Below are 23,648 nucleotides of genomic sequence, written 5' to 3' on the forward strand. Positions count from 1 at the left end.
AACAAGTAAAATATTAACAACAAAAACTTAATAATAACAGCATAATTAAAATACAAGTACTTGTAGCTAGGCATAACACTTGGATTAGATCTGCAGAACCTCAGGAAGTTGTTCGTAGATATAGTCGAATGCTTTCATCTTGTCAGAAGTCTACAAGAATAAATAAAAGAAATAATGGCTTATTTTTGGTGTATTAGTAATATTAGACAATGATTACATGAAATAAACTTTTACATCATATATTCTGTGCTCAAAGTATTATATAGAAGTTACTTAAGTAGTGTCTGTATAAAGCAATGGCCGATCTAAAAGGTAAAAACTGGGGGGCAGCCAGATCCCAGATTATGATAGATATATCATCAGTTTACTATAAACTTTCCAAAATATGAAAATAATAGTTTCTTTTATTTTTATCACGGAAAAAATTGGGGGACCTGGAAACCCCCGGTCCCGTGCTATATTCAACACTGGCATAAAAGATCCACCGATAAGAAAATATAAACATTGATAAGATAAACAAAGTTATGTAATTAGGGTTGCCGGGTTGCTGGAAAATAAAATTACCTGCACCTCCTTAAAATTCCCTATGATATATATGCTTAAGTGTGAAGTATCTCTGTTCGGATCCGTCCATGGAAAAGAAATGTACTATCGTTGACAAGAATGCATTTGCACCTGTATTCTGCATATCCTTAGCACATTCATTAATACGTTTAATAGATACATTGTGTTAATTCGTGGAGCAATGCTAATGGTTCTAAGTTAAACAGCGTCGTTGCCACATAGTGCAATTTTTGATTACCCTTACCGACTTAAGGAGGTCCTGTAGGCTATCCCGTTATATAGCATTTTCGCTTTATTTTGACCTAAAGAATATCGCTGACTTGCCCAGAACACCTGATATGAATATACAGGGTGTCCAATATACAATGCAACCCGGAGTTCGGGATAGTAGAACTTTTGAACCTGAAGTGATACACAAATAATGGTTATACCAAAATGAAACCTTGTTCATGCATATATTTTTAAACTAGGAAGCAACTATTCAAATACAAAGGAACCACACAGTGTTGCCAAATGTAACCGAAGGTGTAAATCTTTTTTTGTGTGTGTGTGCAAAACATGTAAATTGACTCATAACTCATACGTATGCATGTTCTGTCGTTAATTTTCAGTTTGTTTAATTGGAGTAGCTTGGAAACTATGGAGCAGGAAAAAGAATTTTTCATTTCCACCGATAACTAATCGGATGAGACCTCTGAAAAGGAACTAGGGAAATCGTAGTTTTTATAAATTAACACTCTGAATTGGAAATCCTGCTCATGTTTCAGCGTATAAGGATCTGTCTACATTATGCAATTCCTGAAAACAATGAAAAACACACTTTGAAATTATCATGATATAATTTTTACTTATATGCATCCGGCAATACTGCTATTCATTTCTATGTGGGTATTTAAAGAAGGAGGTATGCAAGAACAATTCTCGAACTACTCAAGACCTGGAAACGAACATTCGCAGTGCCATTGAGAACATTAACACTTTTAATCTTCGTAAAGTTGCTGCCAACCTGGTTAAAAGTGTGAACCAGTGTTTGAATCAAAACAAGGGACACTCCCAGAATCCGCAGTAGAGCTGGTAACTCATTTCTGATAGTGGGAGTGTTGCCGGGTACATGTAAGTAAACGTTTTATAATGATAATTTCAAAGTTTGTTTTTCATTGTTTTCAGGAATTGCATAATGTAGACAGATCGTTAACACATCTTTTGATAAAGTGGAACAATAATACTGTTGCCAATTCAGAATTTTAATTTATGAAAACCACGTTTTCCCTAGTAACCCATTACAGAGGCCTCATCCCATTAGTTATCGGTGGAAATGAAAAATTCTTTTTTCCATTCCATAGTTTCCAATCTACTCCAACTATACAAGCTGAAAATTAACAACAGAACACATATATGTATGAGTTATGAGTCAATTTACATGTTTTGAAAAAAAAATTATTTACACCTTCGGTTACATCTGGCAACACTGTGTTGTTCCTAGTGTACTTCAATCGTTGCTTGCTACTTTAAAAACATATGGATGAACAAGGCTTCATTTTGGTATAACTATTATTCGTGTATCACTTCAGGTTCAAAAGTTCTATTATCCCAAACTCCGGGTTGCATTGTATATTGGATACCCTGTATATTACAATTATTATTGTAAATGAATGACATACCTTTTAATGCCACGAAAGCTTTTTTACTTCGTTACTCTCTAAAATTACTCATAAGAGTTTTTCCACAGGTACTTCATTTTGTTCAGATCAAAATGACCTATCAACTGATCAATTTTATCTTTGGACAAATATTTTAATTAAACATATAATTAAAATTTAAGACTTAGCTATACTTTTAAGGTATACGTCATTAATCGCACTGTGCAACTGTCACAATGAAATGTTTGTTTTGAGGGTAATTTCAGTGTGCCAATTTTACCTCAGTAAGTGTGGTATGGTTGTCATACAGTACTAATTTGTTTTTTTATTGGTTTGTAAATTAATTGGCTTTTCTCGATTCTTCTTAAAGCGACACATGTGGCCGCTCATATCGTAGTCGTTAATGCTCTAGTCTTTAGTACGTGGTCCCAGGTTTGATTCCCGGTGGAGGCACTCGGTCGAAAGGGTGTGAAAGCTTTTTCAGGCCAGCCATCCTGAATGAGGTTTTCCTGGTTTATCCTCAATTCACACTAAGTGAATGCTAGGATGGTACCTACCATATAGGTCCCAGCCCACTTCCTTTTTCCCCTTTCCTCAGATAGTGAGAGCTAACATTGTCATAGATGCAGAAAGCTCAGAAATCTAATTAGTAATCCTAATTCTTTAAAGCTACATATAAGCTTTTACACACACGTATATTATTTTAGTCAGCTAAATCAGTTGTGTCAATTAGTGGGTATTTTATCTTTGGACAATTTTATTTCCTTGTTCAGCGCTGGTAAATTTCAGAATTTATTGGAGAGTAGAATTGTAAAATTTATTAATTTATATTCAAATTTCTTATTTATTAATTTCAATACGTTGTTTCTTTCATATTTCATTCTATAAAGGAGCTGAAATGACTTATAGTACGTAGAAAGTACTTAAAAGAAAATTTATAAACATATCGTAAAACAAGTGTATTATGAAATTATTACAGTACAGTTACTATATAACAGAATGTCACTAATAAACAAGAACAAATATTACGTAAATAATACAATAAAAATGATAAAGATAAAAAGTAATAATAATATAAAAAGTATGAACAATTTATATATCACGAAAGAAGATAAAACAAGATAATAACTATGAAATATAGGTACCTAAAGGAATTAAGTTATTACAAGCATAATATAATCAGAAGAGACTTCATTTGTATTATTTAATAGTCATATTACAAATACTTACTGTATGTGATTTTGCTTTTGTAGTTTATTTATGTATTTATTTGTATGTTTCCTTTGGAATTTTAATTATGTGATTTTTGTTGATTTGTTCTTCAACTCTAATTAAATGCGTCGTGCTATTTTGAAAATAAACTTGCATTATATATAAATCTAAAATTACTTAAATGAAATAAATAAATTATAACATTTTAAAAATAAACATTAGAGGCGGTATTCAGAGACAATTTGTTAATCAAGCATTAGTCATGCGATTAGTTAGTGTCGAATTAGTTCTATACTAACGAGGGTGTACGTTTTGGTATTCAGAGTCTGCTTGAGTTTAGCTAACAAGTTGATTTGGAACTAATATAACCCCAATACATCGCGTGAGAAAAATAAATGTGGCAACTACGGAAGTCTAGACGTGCGCATGCGTAGTCTGTAAAAATGAAAATACATGAAATACGAAATTCAAAATATCTTCTTTGTGGTTTGGCACCACAACAACTTATAAGTAGTTACGAAATCGGATTATAATTAACTTAATGATTTGTGAAAGATGTAATGGAAAAAATAAGTGTAAGTCAATTAATATTAGCGATAGTAGAAGGATAATGTTGTAATTGCAAGGAAAGAAAATTTATGGATGAGTTGCCTGTATCCCTCAGAAAACTGGAAATTTTCTATTCATCTCTCATTGTTAACTTTAAGAGTCTTCATCCCGGCGAAATTAAAATACCGCTAATTTTACAGTAATTATGTGATATCTTCAAATAGATAAAAGATAATTGAAATATGGAACAAGAGCGCCCTAGACAATATTGTTTTGCGTGAGGTACCGTTATCACAAGTCACTTAGTGGCTTTCCGTTCTCAGCTGTTTAGAAACGCGAAAATAAATGCCGATTTTCAAAATGGCTCGAAATCGAAAGCAGATAAGGGAGTCGTGATAACGGTTTCTCATGTAAAATAATATTGTCTATTGCGCTCTTGTACCACATTTCGATTATCTTTTATCTATTTGAAGATATCACATAATTACTGTAAAATAAGCGGTGTTTTAATTTCACCGGGATGAAGATTCTTAAGAAATAGTTCTGTTATTGTAGAGGACTTGCTCCTTCATAGTTAATTTCACCCAATGAAGTGAAAGGAACGAAACAAAGAAAGACAGGTAATTAATTGCCTTTGTATTCTTATAATATAAATTTGCTGTGACTAAATCATGGTACCCTCTCACTGGCGGATCTAGAAGGTAAAATCTGGGGGGGGGGGCACCCAGAACCCAGACTATGATAGGTATATCATAAGTTTACTATAATCTTTGAAAAATATATAAATAGGATAATAGCTTAAATTATTTTTGCCATTCGGAAAACTGGGGGCCTAAGACCCCCGGCCAAGGGCTAGATCCGCCACTGTACCCTCGGCTCTAAATTAATCACTCATATGCCATTAACTTACGTTAGTAAACTACTACGTGCTAATCTCAGATTCTGAATATACGTACTTCTGATAACCAATCTTTAATATCACGCTAATCATACATGAAAACGACTCTGCATAAGGCCCGAAAAATTTAGTTTTCACGATAATAAAACAAATTGCCGACAAGTGCATAATAAATAAATAAAAAAATAAATAATAAAATAAATAGATAAATAAATCAGTAAGATCAAACAATTAAAATTACAAGTCACCTCAAAACAATAATAATGATAATAAGTCCACATATAAATCAACGGGTTGAAAGCAAAATGAGTCTAAGGATATAAATTTGATGAATTGTACGAACTGACATCTCTTTATGTACGTATCATAAATATATTGTGAACAAAGAATTATGCAAATATTGTTAGTTTTAATTATTTATTTATTTTCAAGTTATTTTCACTACATATATTTTTTGATTATGTGCGAAGTGATGATAACCTGTACAAAATAGTTCACGTTATTTTCGGATAATAATTTTCCAAAAAGGAGTATAAAAGGAACTTTTGTCCAAATTGGCGACTCCCCTCTCCCGGCTTCCCCAAGAAAAACTCAAGTTCAGGAATATAAACTTTATTTAAACAATGCCGCATGTCTATGGTAAGGATGTGCATCAGATAAGAAGGTTCAATATTTACAATAGTGTAACGAAATAAATAAAGGGAGCTCATGTGGTTTAGATTGCACGTTAATCAGTAGGTCCCGTCTCATATAGCCTCGCTGCTGATAGGGACGTTAAACTCAAAACCACCTCACCTCACGAAATAAATAATGTAATTTGAGCTTGATAATTCAGGTGAAGATGATTGCCAGATTTAATTTTGTATTTTTTGGTTGGTTGGTCGGGTAAGTTCGAGTGATCCTTCATTACAAAATAGCCTTCTCTGAAGGAAGTTCCTCATAAGTGGTTCGGATCCCACATAAATCTGTAGATCCACGTCTTACATAGTCTAGGCGCTGAAAAGGGTGTTGAATCTCAAATCAACCAACTAAAGATATACCACATTGACTTGATCCCTAGTCTTCCGTTGCAAGCGCTGCTATCGGCGAAGCAATTCCACTCCCTTTCTCTCGCTTAGCAACAGCTGAACCCTTATTGGCTCAACGCGTGGGTGTGTGAGGATGTGAGCTTTAGTTCGCATTTTTGCCACGGCTCAAGACATTTTGGCAGCACAATAACTAGATATAGTCAATATATATATTCATTTTCAATCTGTACATAGCTGTTCCAACAGCTATTGTTTATCCGGTTATATGCTTCTACTCTACTGAGTTTTTGTTTTAGGTCTCAGAAATTTTAATCGAAAAAGTTAAATGGACAATAGAACTCAACAAGAAGAGATAACTTTTAGCTGAAAGGCTTAATAATGGAGTAAGGAAGAAGTTGGCCAGGCGTTGATTATTTAGTATCGAACTGTATGGTTCGGAGCAGGGCCGTGCCGTAGGGAGGGGGGCGAGCGGGGCGACGGCCCCGGGCGCCGAAGTAAGGGGGCGAAAATTCGGGAAAAAAAGGAAAAAGATAGGAAAAATTGCTTGGAATATATGTATCGAAGCGACGTCATATACTCTCGCCCCGGGCGCTGATTTTCCACTGCACGGCCCTGGTTCGGAGACTTGGACACTACAGAAGCTGTAGAAAGAGAAGAAATTTTTACAGAGCTTTGAAAAATGGCGTTGGAGAAACATGGAGACGATAAAATGGAGAGAAAGAGAGTAAGAAACGAAGAAGTTTTAAAACGAATTGGAGGAAAGAGGACACTTTTAGCCAGCATCCTTCGTAGGAATGCCAATTGGATTGGGCACATCTTGCGAAGAAATTCTTTTTCATACCACCATAGAAGGAACGACGAAAGGAAAATGTGGAATAGGAAGAAGAGCATAACTGATTGATGATTTGAAAAATAGAAAAAAATATTAGGAGTTACAAAAAGGAAATTGAAGATCGAGAAATGTAGAAGAAACATTTCCACGCTTAAACGTAAAATTTAAAATAAATAAATAAAAATAAATACACCTCATTAGTCCTAGAACCTGCAAAAAGACGGAATACTTAATAATAATATAACTGATAATTTCAGTATAATGCCCTTTCTTATCAGCAGTAGACGATGAAACGGGAAACTATAGGGCTACTATAATTTAAATCTGAACCACACGTAATTGTACCGAGAAATCGAATCAAGAGCTCCTACTTATAAACCGAAAATATATACCAGTTAACGAAGAGGATTCCTGCTATAGACCTAATTGACATTTTTTTTTATATATATATACCTCCGAGCCTCCGAGTGTAAGCATATGAGAGCCTATAGTTTCACTCCAGGTGTAGGTATGTGTGTCTATTTGCTATTTTCTTTCTCGATAATTACTAGTCGGATATAAATTAAATATCGTGGGCAAATAGCTTATCTCCTAAGGAATAATACAATTGCTATATTTGGTGCTCAAGCTCAACCAGATGTAGAGTATCTCGTCAACAGAAGGTGTGTGTCTCCCATAGCTTTGCTCGTCCGCAACTTCTGAGCTCGGTTCACCGACTGTCTTCCGCTTGTTTTGTACTTGTGTTATTACTTTCATGAAGTTTATGACACGAATGTTTGCATAAATATATAACTGACATAATTTGCTCTGACGAAGGTACAACAAATTAATGTTTAACGTAGAGTACACATACATGCAAATTAAGTAAATCAAATAAATAGAACGTAAATAAGTGGGTAATTTGTTTAAGCTTAATTATCTTTCTGATTTGGGATGTTTCATCACATCATTGTCTACATTACACTCTCTATTATAGGGACATAAAATTAGCGTTTCATTTAATTTAGTACAAGGAAAATAGCATACGAGTAATATACACTGTGATAGAAACAACGAGAATATATCTACCACTGAAATTTATGAATTGGTAACAATAAATTTATACCTAGAGATGAGAATATCTCAATCCTGTTTTCAACTCTATTACATACTGAAGGTCATTTGCATAAGATTTGAGATGACAAATTAAAAAAAAAAAAACTACGGGGTTGCCAACTCGTGTATTTTATGTTTAATATAGGAATAATGTTTTGCACAAGAAGATTCTCTGGTTCGGAAGTTTAGCGCCCCCTTTCGGAACCGATGCTAAATGGTACATAGATCTACAGCTCAAAATGGGATTCGAACTAAGTTCCCACTGGGAACCAAATCTGGATCTCCTGCACCGAAGTAGCGTATATACACTAACCATATAGCTACCAGAGAGCTCTGTCACAAAAGGAGATTTACGGAGAATTCAGGTAAAATAAATATAACCTCCCCTTTTGTTATTACTGTCATTGAATGCTCGTGTCTAACAAGGTATATTTACGAAGTGTTCCCTCGGGATTTCTGTAAAATTGATTCAAATACAAAGTACTCCGTGACCCAACGTGTATTGTACTAATTTTAGCGTCTCGTGCCGGTAATTTGGATATTTTTGGGCCTTCATATATCCAGAATTCAATCATATACTACTATAACGCTCTAACTTAAAACTACTTCTATTTTCTTTAGATGTAACTGGACATGAATGTGGGTAAATACAAAACAAAATTGATCAAGTACTGCTTCTCTGACACTTGCCCACCCCGGCCGCCATCTTGGACCCGCTATATTGGATTCAACTTTCGGTTTTTCAAGTAGGAGTAGGTGCAAGTGATATATCAAATTCGTGTACAATTTTCTCGGAAATTCTCTAGTGTAGTGAGTTTTAGCGTAGCCTGTTCCGTTTACAAGGTATTGCATATTAAATGTCATGAACTTCACGAATATTTAACCAAATAGAAAGTTGTGCAGGGACCCTGTGTATATGTAATCTTTTACATTATTTATCATTGAGGAAATATTTTCTGAACGTACATAATACAGACACACAGACGTCAATACAGAAATGGTAGATCTTCACTCAAATCTGGTCGTATCTGAATTTACATTAAGCATTTTGACCGTAATACAATGCTTCTTTGTTACAGTATAACATGGTAGTAATAGCAATCACCCACAGAAATGTAATAAGCAGGGCCCGAATCTTGTTGACCTAAAATTTTCTAAAAAGTGACCTATAAAATGATACTAAAATTCCTGTAAAATGACCCTAAAAATCACAAAAATTGACCTTAAAACTTGCGTTTTCTTAAACGTTTATTTCGTTAAACATTAACATTTTTTAATATCCATTGGATTTTTAATTAACATTTCTCACTCATATTCAAAAAAATTTTTTTTCAGTTAGTTGCACTCCATTGATCATTTATTTCTATTGATCAGTCCATTGTACGGCATTGTAGGTGCTGAAAACGTCAATTTACTCCCGAGTTAAAACTAGGAAGTACTCTTAAGCAATAAAAGTTCGCAAGTGTAGACTACATGAAAATAATAGATAAAAATCCTGTTTAAAATCTTTTTACGCCTTCTAATTAGAGATGCAAGGGCTCGGAAAAAAACCGGCTTTTCTGGAAAAAAACTCGGTTTTTTCTGCTTTGCTTTTTTGCTTCGGAAAGTTTGGGCTTTTTTCAAAATACTGCTTTAAATTGATAAAACAGACTTTGTATCGCTTCTCTATAACACAAAAAATCATTTAATTAGTGGTTGATGCTGATAATAATATAAAACATCGAAAATAAACTATGAATTTCGAAAAAATATTTCAAACAATTTTTCTTCAACATTCTTTGCATTATGAATTCCACAGGATTAACCAATGTATATAATAAGAATTTTTTAACCTCCTATATACAAAAGTAAGCAGAGTTGGCAAGAACCGTGGTTGTTTTTGAAAATGCCAAAAACCCGTTTTCTGGGGGGGTGTTTAAACTAGGTTTTTTTGGTTTAAACCAGGCTTTTTGACTTAGATTTTTTGCTTTATGTATTTATATTACATATTCACAGAAATAAGTTTGTTTCGCCTTGATGTTATTATGCAACAGCGGGGTTATGCCGGAAGAACTCCCATAAGCCTAAAGACGTGCGGTCAGTAAATTTCTTAAATTGAGAATCTCCCGCCCTAGCCATTGGGAAAATCCCGTCATTACTTGAAATGTAAGACAATAACGGGAAAATCCTGTTATTGCTTTGCATGTAAAATTTAAAGGTTAACGTACCATAATCAGTACGCTAAAACTGAGGTATTAAATTACAAATTTAGTACCGGTACGTAGATATCATTGAAAGTCCAATCCAAGCTAATGCTGGAAGCTACGTAGGCAATCGATAAATTTTGCCAATTTCTATCAATATATTTAAGCAATATTTTCTTCTTTATAAAACAACACGCATTTAGGCATGCAGAAATATACAATTTGGTTTGTTTCGTATATTTAGGCTTAACATCCTTACGAAATACCGAGGTTATCAAGGAGAAGACTTTCGCTTAAACTGACATCCGAACCGCTACTTGGGTTACGCATGAAAGAAGGTTTGTGGGTCGACCGAGAATTGAACATGGGACATCTTGATTAAAAGGTGAAAGGGAAATAAAACTATCGCAGGTGGTTTGATATCTGGAAACGTCACCATGAAGTTCACACGATTCGCATTTTTCATTCTTTTTATTTTTGTGGTTTAAACTAGTTATTAAAAAAAAGTTGGTGTAAACCAGCCAACCCTAAAAGTAAACACTTCTTTTTAAAGAACACAAATAACTAGCAAAATAGTATGTAGTATTTTTACTTCAAAATATTCCATACCCTCTTTTTGAAACAAAATAAAATTAAAATAAAACATAAGAGAAATACTTAGATTTATATGATACACTTAAAGGCTACACATCTAGAGCTCTTGGTTCTGTATATTCTTGAAATTCTACAATTAAGTTTTATAGAACCACCATCACAGTTTACCCAATCCTCAAGTTTTCTGAATTTTTAACAAGAGGGATTCAACATATCATTACGGAACTCCCCCCTCCCAAAAAAAGACTACGGAATATATTTAAGTTAAGCTAAATACCACTGCACAACAAACATGACTGAGTGATTAGCTTTTGAGCTTCTATCGGGAAGTCCGGGATTCAACCAGCATTCGACCATTCTGACAAAGCTTTTCTTTGTTCCATCTGTGAATGTAGAAATAGTGCGTATACTGTGAGTTGGCCGACTTCCTTTCTTATTGTTTTTAAATAGTTATTATTACTAATTACCAGCAGTGACGGTTTTGCGAAGGTTAGGGGGGCGGTCTTTCGGACTGAAGCCCGTTCCCCAAAGTTACGGAATGTCTGCAACAAACGAAATATCTATTATTTATGCCTTTACTCATAAACTTTAAGCTCCCGTCAAATAAAAATTACGAATGTTTAAAAAAAACTAAACATTAGTAAGAAACCCTTTTCTAAATCCGTCACTGATTCTCAGTATAAAATGATTTTTAAAGTTGTATCCGGAAGATTATTGCTAAACATATAAACGAAACGAAATATTAGTTATGCCTGTACTCATAAACTTCAAGCACTTCCCAAATAAAATTAGGACTTTTTAGGAAACGAAACAATCAGAAAAACCCCTCCTAAAGTACTTTTCTAAATCCGCTACTGATTATTTGTATAAATTGGTATTCAAGGTCGTGTCCGGAAAATTATTGTTAAATTACTTCACAGCTACAGTATAACAGATATGTAGAAGTACGGTTTGACGGATATATTGAAAAACGTACGCTTTGACGGATAAATAGAAAAACGGGCAAGTTTAACTTTTGCGCTAGAAGCTAGAGTACTAAGAGCTCTTAGAAATGAAACACGGATGACAAACTAAAGAAGAAAAAAATGTCGATAACTCAAAAGTTAAAATAAAGTTAAATAGCCTCTAAAATTACCCTCAAATACTACATTCTTCATGTTAGCTTTAATTCGTAAAACATGTGCTCCATCCATTTTGATGGTGAATTTCAGAGCGAAATATCACATTCAGGTCATGAAAGTCTTATCTAACTATAGAATATACTATAAGAAAGCTATTTAGATAGAAAAATCATGAAGTTGAAAAAAGCCAAAATTTCCAAAATTCTCGTTTTTTTCCCAAAAAACCCGGCTTTTTATGTGAAAAAAACCATCGATTCAAAAAAGCCGGCTTTTTTGCATCTCTACTTCTAATGCATCTTTAGTTGTTCAGGTGATCACGTCCTTTGTGGTCAACAACGCAAAACTATTTGTTTGGCCACCTACCAACCCCCACCTTTCGTTAACCAGCTAGAGTTTAGTTTTCATTAGTTTGTTAAGAATGCAGATTTTCCACCCCAATAGTCAGGAAGCAAGAAAAGAGATTATTCAACTTGGTCTTTTCCACATCCATAAACCGTGTTCATTTAAAGATTTCCTTATGTAGAATAAAAAGTCCATGAGTAACCTAAAAGTTACCTTAAAATGTTAAAAAAAAATGACCTCAAACTTCAAAATGGCAAAAAGTGACCAAAATTTGACCCTAAAAAAAGATATTTTTAGAACCTAGAGTTGATGGATAGCGCTTTTACTTGAACTTGCCTTGTCCTATGCGTAACAGAAAAAAGTTGACTTGTCAACAAGATCCGGGCCCTGGTAATAAGATTATGATACCAATGTTGTAAAGAGTTTGTTTATAGTTACAGTTACTGATGTGAGGTGGAAAATTTTCCGTTCTAAGAAAATATCTATAATCAAGTAACAATTCCTCAGCAATCATAAAATTCATTGACTTCATGTATAGAAAAGTTAAAAAGTGGAAGATCGTTTAAAGAATCTGAAAATTTGCATGGCTCAGACAATTTTCAGTACTATGTAGGAACAAGTGAAACAATTTTTCATGAATCGAAATATTTTATGTCATATGGAAATATTGAAGAACTTTTTATGAGTCGAAAAATTTTCATCATTTTGAAGCAAAAAGTAAAACAACTTTTTGTGAATCGGAAAGTTTTATTGCTCTGTAGAAACAAGTGAAAGGAATTTTCATGAATCGGAAAATTTCCATCACGATGTAGAAACAAATAAAAAAAAAAAAAAAAAAACTTTTCATAAGCTGGAGAATTTTGAATATTATGTATAATGATGTTAGGTGGAAACTTTTCCACTATATTCAACTGCCCATAGAGCTACAAAATTGAATTTCTGTAGAGGAAAGTTGGTCAGCAACAAATTATCATTTTCCAATTAGCTTTCGGGAACCAGAAAATTTTCTAATATTTCAAGTTGAGAAGTAAAAATATACAGTATTTCTCTCTCTTAATCTGCTAGCTCCTTCTCTACTAAGCGGTTAGGATACGCGCCTTTGGCATGCAAGACCTGGCTACGATTCCCAGCAGGAGCTCATGTAGATCGGATTCCACGTTAATCAGTTGGTCCCGTCTTATATAGTCTCGCTGCTGAGGGGGACCTTAAACTCAAAATCAACTCAATTCAACTCCTCTCTCTCTCTCTCTCTCTCTCTCTGTGTGTGTGTGTGCAAAGTGCAGAGAACACACCGAGTTCGTACAGTACAAATATCACATTCTGTTATTCAAAATTTCAATTTATTAAAAGTCATGAATATTTTCCGATTCATAAAAATATACTCCACTTAGTCCTACATCGTTGTTCAGTCGTAAGATTTATTGGTAATAAATATTGTCTTAAAAAGTTTCATGAAGTGAAAAGCTAACGATTCTTCATTTCAAGAATGTTTCAAAAACGTCAATGCGTTCTTCCCTCAGAATCCACCTTTGATCTTACAATATTAGATTTCGTCAGTTTAATACGTATAAGACGGTTTTCTCAAAGCTTTACTACTTTTATAGATTTGCATACTGCAACATTTAGAAATAAGTAGATATAATATAAAGTGCCTACTGTAAATTTTTGACTACCCAAAATTCGAGTTTAAGTAACTCATGAAAGCAAATACTGACCATTTTCTGGAAATAAACATTTATTTATTCATATATTCATTCAGAAGAGAAAGTGAAATATAACTAATAAGGAAACTGATTAGTATAGTTCGTCCAATAAAATAATAATAGAAACATAAAAAGCTGCACTATTAGCGCTGCGTTCTAAAACCAACAAGTAATTTCATGTTCATTTACAACATAAAAAACATTTATATATATATATGTACTTGTTCTATCGAATCATCATTATTTCTAATATATTTTTATACATAATAATGGTAGTTTCCAAATATCTGCTCTACAAATCTACAAATATCTGTCTCTACAATATACAAATACCTGCTCTACAAATATCTGCTCTAAGATGTTGTTTATACAAAATTCCAATATTGAAATTATGATTTACGAGCGTTAAACGCAATAAAATCAAAGCATTTTTTCTTATTTTCTGTTACAAAAATAAAAATAATCTTCATAAGGAACTTTTATGTAGTTATTTCCTTACATAAGCAGGCCTATATGTGAAGAAATAGTGGAATTTTCTGTTTCTGAAATTGATAAATTCACAAAGGTTTCCTTTCGATTTCTTGTTACATTTGAAATACCGGGTATTGTAATGGGATATTTGTTCTCTACGAACTCAATGTATGTTCCCTGTATTTAGACACACACACACACACACACACGCACACCCAGCGAGAGAGAGAGAGAGAGAGAGAGAGGCAGAGACAGAGAGAGAAAGAGAGAAATACTGTATATTTTTACTTCTCAACTTGAAATATTAGAAAATTTTCCGGTTCCCGAAAGCTAATTGGAAAATTATAATTTGTTGCTGACTAACTTTCCTCTACAGAAATTCAATTTTGTAGCTCTATGTGCAGTTAAATATAATGGAAAATTTTCCACCTAACATCACTATACATAATATCCAAAATTGTCCGGATTATGAAGTTTTTTCCACTTCTTTCTACATCATGATGAAAATTTTCCGATTCATGAAAATTCCTTTCACTTGTTTCTACAGAGCAATAAAACTTTCCGATTCACAAAAAGTTTTACTTTTTGCTTCAAAATGATGAAAATTTTCCGACTCATAAAAAGTTCTTCAATATTTCCATACAAGACATAAAATATTTCGATTCATGAAAAATTGTTTCACTTGTTCCTACATAGTACTGAAAATTGTCTGAGCCATGAAAATGTTCAGATTCCTTAAACGATCTTTCACTTTTTAACATTTCTTTACATGAATTCAATCAATTTTATGAATACTGAGGAACTGTTACTTGATCACTGATACTTGTTAAGAACGGAAAATTTTCCGAAAAAATATAGAAGAAAATTTTCTACCTTACGTCACTGCTAAACAGCGATGTAGGAATAATTGGAGTATGTGTTTATGAATCGCAAAATTTTCCGGAAAATTTTTATCACTGCCTACAGTATTTTTCCAGTTAGAAATTGTTTTGATTTGTCAACATCAAAAACGTAAGCGTAACTGATATTACTCAGCAATGTCTATTCGCGAAGTGCCTGGAAGCATTTAACATGCAATACCTTCCAAATGGTATAAGTTACGGTAAAACTCACCACACCAGTGAATTTCCGAGAAAATTGTACATGAATTTGATGTATAACTTGCACCTATTAACATTTGAAAAATACGAAAGTTGAATCCAATATGACGGATCCAAGATGGCTGCCGGGTGGGTAGCATGTGTCAGAAAAGCAAACTTGATCCAATTTGTTTTGCATATGGCCACATTTATGTCCAAAAAAAATGAAATGAAATCTTTGAGTTTTACGTCCCACGGTTATGCCGGTTAGGCTAAAGGAGACGGTGATGATGAGTAATGAATGAAATGGTGGAATGAAGAAAGTGGGAGGAAACGGGAGAACCCCGAGAAAACCCACGCACAAGGTGTTTGTCCACCGCAAGGTTCACTTGGCGGGGGCTGGGATCGAACCCGGGACCCCAAGCACCAGAGGTGAACGCTCTACCACTGAGCCACCGCGCCCCCCACATTTATGTCCAGTTACATCTAAAGAAAGTTAAAGCAATTTTGTGTCTGAGCGTTATAGTACAGTATGATTAAGTTCCGGATATATAAATGCCCATAAATATGCAAATTATCGGTATAGGCCGCCAAAATTAGTACAATACAAATTGGGCCGTGGTGAACTTTGCATTTCAATCGATTTTACAGGAATCCCGAGGGGACACTTCACGAATGTATCTTCGAAGAACACAAAACGCACTTATTCTATGTTATTTCCTATATACTCCCTTCATCTAGGATATTTCAGAATAAACATCCAGTGCTTACAAATCATAAATAGCTGGAGATAAAATAATTGAGAAAAAAGTGAGATAGAAAAAAAGTACTTGTGTCATCTACGAGACGTGGCAAAAAAACAAGGTTTTCTCGTCTCATCTAGCAAATCTTGTGGAAGTCTAAATTCGTTCCGATTCTAGAAGAATTCTTTCTCATTTTGTTTCGATTTTGGAAAGATCTTCTAATCTAGTCTCCAAAGTTTTATCGTCACGTTTTGTAAATTCATGTACAAAATTTATGACTTCTCGTTTTTTTTTTTTTTTTTTTTTTTTTTTTTTTTTTTTTTGCTTCGTTTCATATAGAAATTATCAGAATCCTTGTGCGTCATGAGAGGCACACGGAGGGTATGATATAACATCATTTAAACCATATTTATTATTAGAGTATATTCTGTAATGACTTGTGTATCTCTAAACGTTGATAAATGTTCTTTGTTTACAATTTAGAATCAATCACTTTATCAATTTAGAATCTTTATATTGTGAATTTTGTAACACTAATTTAGTGCCTGAGACCTAGCACTTTACGAGAGTACAAATTTTTTCTGTCTCGTCTCGAGTTACAAAGGTACTTCTCATCTTATGAACAACACTATTTTGAGCAGGACCGTATCCAGGGGGGTCTAGGGGGGCGGGCCCCCCCTAAATTTTTGCTGGCCCCTCTAAAATTTTCACGGTATGCTTGCAAATGAACTATAATATGGTGATGAACTATAGTATGGTTGGGTCGGGCCCCCCCTATATTTTTGGGCTAGCTACCGGCCTGATTTTGAGGGCACGTCGAATGGAGTGTTCTGCTTGACTGATGGTACTTCCTATCATGGAACCTATCATGGTAGTTCCTGCACATGAACCGAGAATTTTAAGTGGGAAAGTATGTCATAGCATGCATTATTCAATAGATCATGGAAAATAATTTTCGTTGGGAAAAATTATTCGTGTGAAATACTATTTACGAAGTTCAGGGAGATGCTTTCTGCTATAGTGTTGTAGTACAGTTAAAGAGTGATCATTTCGTAAACATTGCTCCATACGAATTTTTTCCCTACAAAATATGTTTGTTTCACAATAGTATTTTCAATAATGTACACATACATTAGTAGATGATATACATTTTCATTTAAAATTTTCTGGTGATGCCCAGAAGTTCATGATTGAGGCAGGAGCGTCATTTCAGATTTTGCTTGGGGGGGCAAAACCCCTTGATATAAGTAAAATTTCGCGTATTTCACTGATTTACTACTATTTTATTGATAAAATCTATAGAAATCGCAAACTCGGGGGGGGGGGCAATTGCCCCTCCCTGCCCCCCCCAATATGACGCCCCTGGATAGAGGGCCCTGTGATGGAAACAGAAGACTCCATTCGGTGTTCCCTCTTATATTTTCCTACCCTTCTTTTGCTTCATCCTTTTAGTATCCAGCCATTTGGGATTTATAAGTACTGGATGTTTTATGTGAAAACCCGCAGTATGCTCCTCCATGCGTACTTAAATAAGGCCCTACACATTGCTTGATTTTAATGAAATTTTTGTCACAGAATGTGTGTTTACAGAGAGTACGCCCATCTTAGGTTGAAGATTCCAGCGCCCTCTACCATAGAGAGCAACTTGATTATAGTGTCTGTAGAGGTCATGAAACTAGTACGTTGGATGACACTAGGTAACAACGAGTTTAGCTGTCTGTGCGAATCTGTTGCATGTGGTTTACATTTGATGTCCCTAATACCAGGACGACATTATCGAGCATCTAAAGTGGAATTAAATGTTTTATGGTTTCAAACGTGATCATATAGTGGGGCTGATGCGAGACTCCAGACTTCATTCTTCAGAATTGCCGCTTCCGTGGGTCGTGAAGTGTTAGTGGTAGATTGATTGATTTGAACTAACACCAGTCGTCAACAGCCGTGCTATAGAGGACAGCAATCTTCAATTTAATGGAACATGAATTACTTGAATATGTTCGATGATTTCCATCGGAAATTGAACTTAGGAACTTGAGCACCAAAGATTCTATAGACTAGCGTCATTTCACACTTCGCTTGAGGGGGAAAGAGCACCACCGTCATAAGCCTTTCACGTTTTGTACTAGTATATTAGTAGACAATATTCACGTTTGGTCAGAACCGCCCCATATCGTAGTAGCCATATCACGAAGAAAATTCAAGATTGGTCGAGCAAACCACTGATCAAAGACATCACTAGTAATAGTCGCAAACTGACACAAGAGCCGCATAGGCCTATAACAGGTCATCCAATAAGTCCGTAGGATAAGTAAGAAAAAAAAATTTGACAAAACTCGATTTCATTATTAAACATAGTTGGCTTCGAGGGCGATACAACGAGTATAGCGATTTTCCAACTTTTCGATACCACTTTTATAGTACGATTTCTCTTTCTAGTCAAAATAGGCTTCAGTTTCAGGAATGACTTCATCATTGGACTTAAATTTCTTTCCAGCAAGCATTCTCTTGAGATCTGAAAACAGGAAAAAGTCGCTGGGTGCTAAATCTGGAGAATATGGTGGGTGGGTAAGCAATTCGGAGCCCAATTCATTTACTTTTGCCATCGTTTTAATCGATCTGTGACATTGTGCATTGTCTTGGTGAAATAACACTTTTTTCTTTTGCAAATGTGGCCGTTTCTTTGCGATTTCAGCCTTCAATCGATCCAAAAGTGCACAGTAATAGTCGCTGTTGATGGTGGTTCCTTTTTGGAGATAGTCGATGAATATTATTCCGTTCGCATCCCAAAATACAGACGCCATCACCTTACTGGCCGACTGTTGCGTCTTTGCTCGCTTTGGATTCGGTTTGTCGACTGCTGTCCACTCAGCTGACTGCCTTCATCCATTGTCACATATCGACGATAGAATTCCCTTTTGCGGTTTAACAGCGCCAAACACTCCTTTAAAGCGTCGATTCGTTGTTGTTTTTGGTCGACTGTGAGCTCACGCGGCACCCACTTTGCACAGAGCTTTCGCATACCCAAATGTTCGTGTAAAATGATAAAAACACTACCATCTGATATTTTTACAATGTTGGCTAGCTCGCACACCTTCAATTTGCGATCGTTCATAACCAATTTGTGGATTTTTTTTTATGTTTTCTGGAATAACAGCCTCATTTGGGCGTCCACTACGCTCTCCATCATTTGTGCTGGTACGACGACGTTTAAATTCAGCAATCCACTTCTCTACCATTTGTCTCGATGGAGCAGAGTTCGGATAATATTTATCACGCTATTGTTTGGTTTCCACTGTAGTTTTTTTTTTTTTTTTTTTTCATCAAAAAGCAATGCTTTATTAAAACTCGAAATTCACTTTTGTCCATTGTTTTTGCACTAACACAAGTTGCTTCACACAAAAAGCTATAACTCACGAATCAATAGTCACATTGCTGTCAAATGTATACACGTATCGTTTGAAGGATAGTACTAAATAAAAATCATATGGAAAAAAGTCTAGTAACGTCATCTCCGTGTCATCCTATGGACTTTTTGAATGGACTGTTAGTTGTTCCAGGCTGGTTATCATGCATACTATGGTTGGTACTTGTTTAGTCGTCCCAATTATTGGGAGTATTCAGTGATTGCAGCAGTGGGTATTCACGTAAAGGGATATTTGTTTGCAACGTTAGTGTTTGCATAAGAATACCATTAATTTAATGGTAATGTAATGTAACAAATAAGAAGTTGCTACTAAGTTTTCATAACAGAGAAGACAATTTCTATAGATCAGTGTAGACCCCTACAGTCTTTATATGGAGGCATCTATATTCTATATCCAGCATGATGGGAATTAAAAAGCAAAGTCATTAATAGAATGAGCTTATTTAAAGTATTAAGATAATATTTCTGCAAATAAACAAACACTGTGTCAATACCGCAAATTAGTGGCTTCTTATCAGTTACTATCTGTTTCAAGTGGCTGTTCCGACGAATAACTTTATGTGACCAACCTTGAACTTTATTCGTGACGTAGCTCATATGGTATGTGGCAATTATGACCGAACGTCAATGGCTTCTTTATATTACATATGTAATTGCAGTGACCGTTGGCGTCTATAGCAGTGCCTTGTATGACCAGTGGCGTGTGCGTCCAGTTTCTCCTATAATCTATTATGTGATGTGACGTGTATGTGACGTTACATCGTGACCTGTGCCTAAAAGAAATACGAGCGATAGCTCCAATGCAAATATATATTTTCTATTAATAAACACTTTTAGGAATGGATTTGCTGAACCCCTAAAATTTTGAGGGGAACTGTTCAAACTATTCAAATAACCTAAATCTAGTTTTGTGAACAAATATGATATGCTTACCTATCTTGTAGATGGTGGGGGAGGTATCCAAGACCTTCTACTGGGGGTTCCCGAGATTGTATTGTATACCAACTGATCGGCGAATGTCTTTTCAATGTTGCCAATTCCATCAACTCGGGAGAAGGGCGAGTTTCTGTTCTGGTTGAAAAACTTGGAAAGTGCGCTGAGAGCGGATATTACTAGGCCAACTTTCGCTACCAGAAGAGCTTTGAAGGCAATGAATTTTGCAAGAGCGACTCCCAATGTGATTAATATAGTATACAGTCCCCCAAACATTAGAAGAGACAATGCGGCCTGGCGTTTCTTCTTGCCACCTAAAAAAAAGAGAGAATTAATTAATATTAAAGATCTAGCAAACATACCCGGTTGAGTAAAAATGAGGTTCCCGATTTTGTTAATTTATTATTCGAACAGTAATGAAAAAAAAAAATGAAATGAAATCTTTAAGTTTTACGTCCCACGGTTATGCCCGTTAGGCTAAAGGAGACGGTGATGATGAGAGATGAGTGAAATGGTGGAATGAAGAAAGTGGGAGGAAACGGGAGAACCCCGAGAAAACTCACGAGCACGGTGTTTGTCCACCACAAAGTTCACTTGGCGGGGGCTGGGATCGAACCTCGAACAGTAATGAGTTATTTTTTGGGCCAATATATTTTTTCTGGAATATAATCTCAAAAAGTTTTTTTTAAGGGGGGGGGTTCTATTGCAGAGGCGTAGTTATGTAGACGTCCACCGTGACAGAGTGTTCTGTGTGCTTGATTTTCATGCGATTTAGTCTGTTGTGTAAGTACAACGGCAATTATCTGGAAAATTTAGGGTATTTTTGCCACCGCTTGCTACAACTGTGGTTGAATTGCGTGAGGGCATCACTGCAGCTGTGATAGATATCGATCCTGACATGCTAGGAAGAATTTGGTAGGAACCTGATTATAGACTAGATGTGTGTCATGTAACTCGTGGATCGCATATTGAACTTTTATAATATGCTAGAAAAAAGGTTTTTGAATTGATCAATCAGTGTGATCCAGTAATCTCTGTTTACATACGTATTATTAGAAGGAAAAAAAAAACATTGAAATCCTTAACATATTTTTGACTTACCCTGTGTATATAACGCCACTAGTATGCCAAAATTCAAATTTCCATTAAACAAAAAAAAAAAAAAAAAAAAAAGCATTGACGAGCTGTCAAACGTCCAATAAATAAGCGATAATTATAGACAGAGTGTTACAAAAGTCTACATACACATGCTCACCAGGTGTGATATGTGAATTTTCAATTCCCAAGGTTATGAATTTTAAAAGATAATCCTTTGGAGCAACCAATGTGATCTCCTGAGGGAATGTAAGTGGGGTTTTCTCCGTAAGATTTCATGAGGGCAGTACAAGTTGAAGATTGTCAGAGTGAACACCTCAAACAACAAATTGTAAAGGCTTGTGCATCCATTGCATCGGCGATTCTGTAGGCTCTTCAATGCAAATGGTTGGATCATCTTCATTAATACAATCCGGAATAATAACTGTCACATTAAATATATGCTGTGATACTAGTGTAACATAATCCAAACTAGAATACGTCTATGTATGGGAACATTTGGCTCTACTTGTATCTATCATAGAGGAAGGTTACCAAAGAGCACGCACTTAATATTCATTTTGAAAAAGCTCCAAAAACAATGAAGCAAAAATTATATAAATTGAATATAATTTTAATTGAAGGTTAAGCTACATTGTAAGAAATGGGAAACTTTACTACTAAATGTACGTAGATATGGAGATATACGTCAAAAAGTGAAAAAAAAAAAAAACAAACAAATGCGTACTCTTAAGAACCACTGTCCCAAAGAGTGCGTTTCGTGATCCCTAAGAGGGCGCACTAAACACCTATCACACTTCAAGCCCAAATCCCCTTCGTAAGATGAACACTGATCATGTCACCATCGTTCACAATTAATGCACTGAATCCAGTCCTCGTCAATTGGTTCTTCATACAATTCGTGACACATTGGGCTTGAAATTTAGTTGATCTCAGCTGCAGTTTTCTCTGTTGAAGTGGATGGTTCATTGAGATTATGAAAAAGTTTTCTCTTTGACTTAATATTTCCTTTGTAATTCGTTTGCTCTGAAGGACCTTGTGAAATGGAGCAGTAGTAAAAATTTCAGATCGAAGTTAGGACGTGCAGTTTGTCGTATTTCTTTTATTTCGGAAGAGGAATGATGTATCTCGGATGAACAGACGTGTTTGAAGTTGCAGCTTCTGTAAGTGTATGACGTTTCCCTTTCACTATGGTATTGCCATACCATGAAAGGCAATAGCAAACTACCATGGATTCACCATGCCTGGGGATCTTCGGGCAGAACAGAAGATCATCATCATTATCATTGTAATTTAAGAAATTCTGTAAATTGAAAATACTTCTTATAGAAGATTTACTGGTGCTTGAATCGAAAAGTAATTGCAAATAATTCTACAATCTATTCAAATATTCTGTTACACTCCGCTTTCTTAAACTAACTAACTACAGACAATAACCATATAGTCTGTATGATGAATGCCGCTACCTACACACACTCTTAATGAAATTATCTCAAGGAGTACGCGTGCGCTCTTTGGTAACTCACTAACGCGCACTCTTTGGGAAACAGCAGTCAATTCGAATGAAATTCATCCAGGTGGCTGCACATGCAAGACCTCCGCAACTAAGCCATGGTAAACAATTCTGTCTACATTCATGTTTTCTACCACGCAACAAAGGTACTAAGGTTAGCTATTATATCAGAAAAATTTCTTAACTAAGAGTACTAAAATATTACATCAAGAATTCAAAAACGTTATTTTTATCTGTATTTTCTGTTTGGAGCTATACGTTAACCTCTGTTTTCTTCGTATCAACACTCACACAAAGACGTATCAAACAGCGTAACAATAATAATTCTGTGTGTTACCACTTCAGCGTAATTGGTGCTGCGCGCTCTTAGGGCGTGCGTACTCATTGGTAACTCTCCTCTATCTGTATTGCTGTACACTCATGTCCAAAATTACTGTCGCATGTCTATAAATATGTTGTTGTAGGAATATAATTTGATAATGAATTCGCCCGGTATTTCTTATAATGTTAGTATGTGTATAATCGGCAAAGACATGTATGTGGCAAATTTCATGTCAAAAGACCAATAAATAAGAACAAGAAAACGGAAATAAAATTTTCATGTCCATTTAGCAACATTTTATTTTATT

The 23,648-nt window shown here is 35.0% G+C and overlaps 1 protein-coding gene across 1 annotated transcript in view; it reads right to left on the reverse strand.

Annotated features, from left to right (window-relative positions):
• The window catches only part of LOC145668079 (uncharacterized), a 36,248-nt gene continuing 12,600 nt past the window's right edge, over positions 1-23,648 (reverse strand). The window contains exons 2-3 of the mRNA XM_081735592.1: positions 20,412-20,725; positions 1-150 (exon numbers count right to left, since the gene is read on the reverse strand). Coding sequence (XP_081591718.1) covers positions 20,412-20,725 — 314 coding nt within the window. The 3' untranslated portion in view covers positions 1-150. The remainder of the gene's footprint in view (positions 151-20,411; positions 20,726-23,648) is intronic.

This window comes from Thermobia domestica, chromosome 1 (genome assembly GCF_964235325.1).
Source record: "Thermobia domestica chromosome 1, izTheDome1.hap1.1, whole genome shotgun sequence".
NCBI classification, from domain to species: domain Eukaryota; kingdom Metazoa; phylum Arthropoda; class Insecta; order Zygentoma; family Lepismatidae; genus Thermobia; species Thermobia domestica.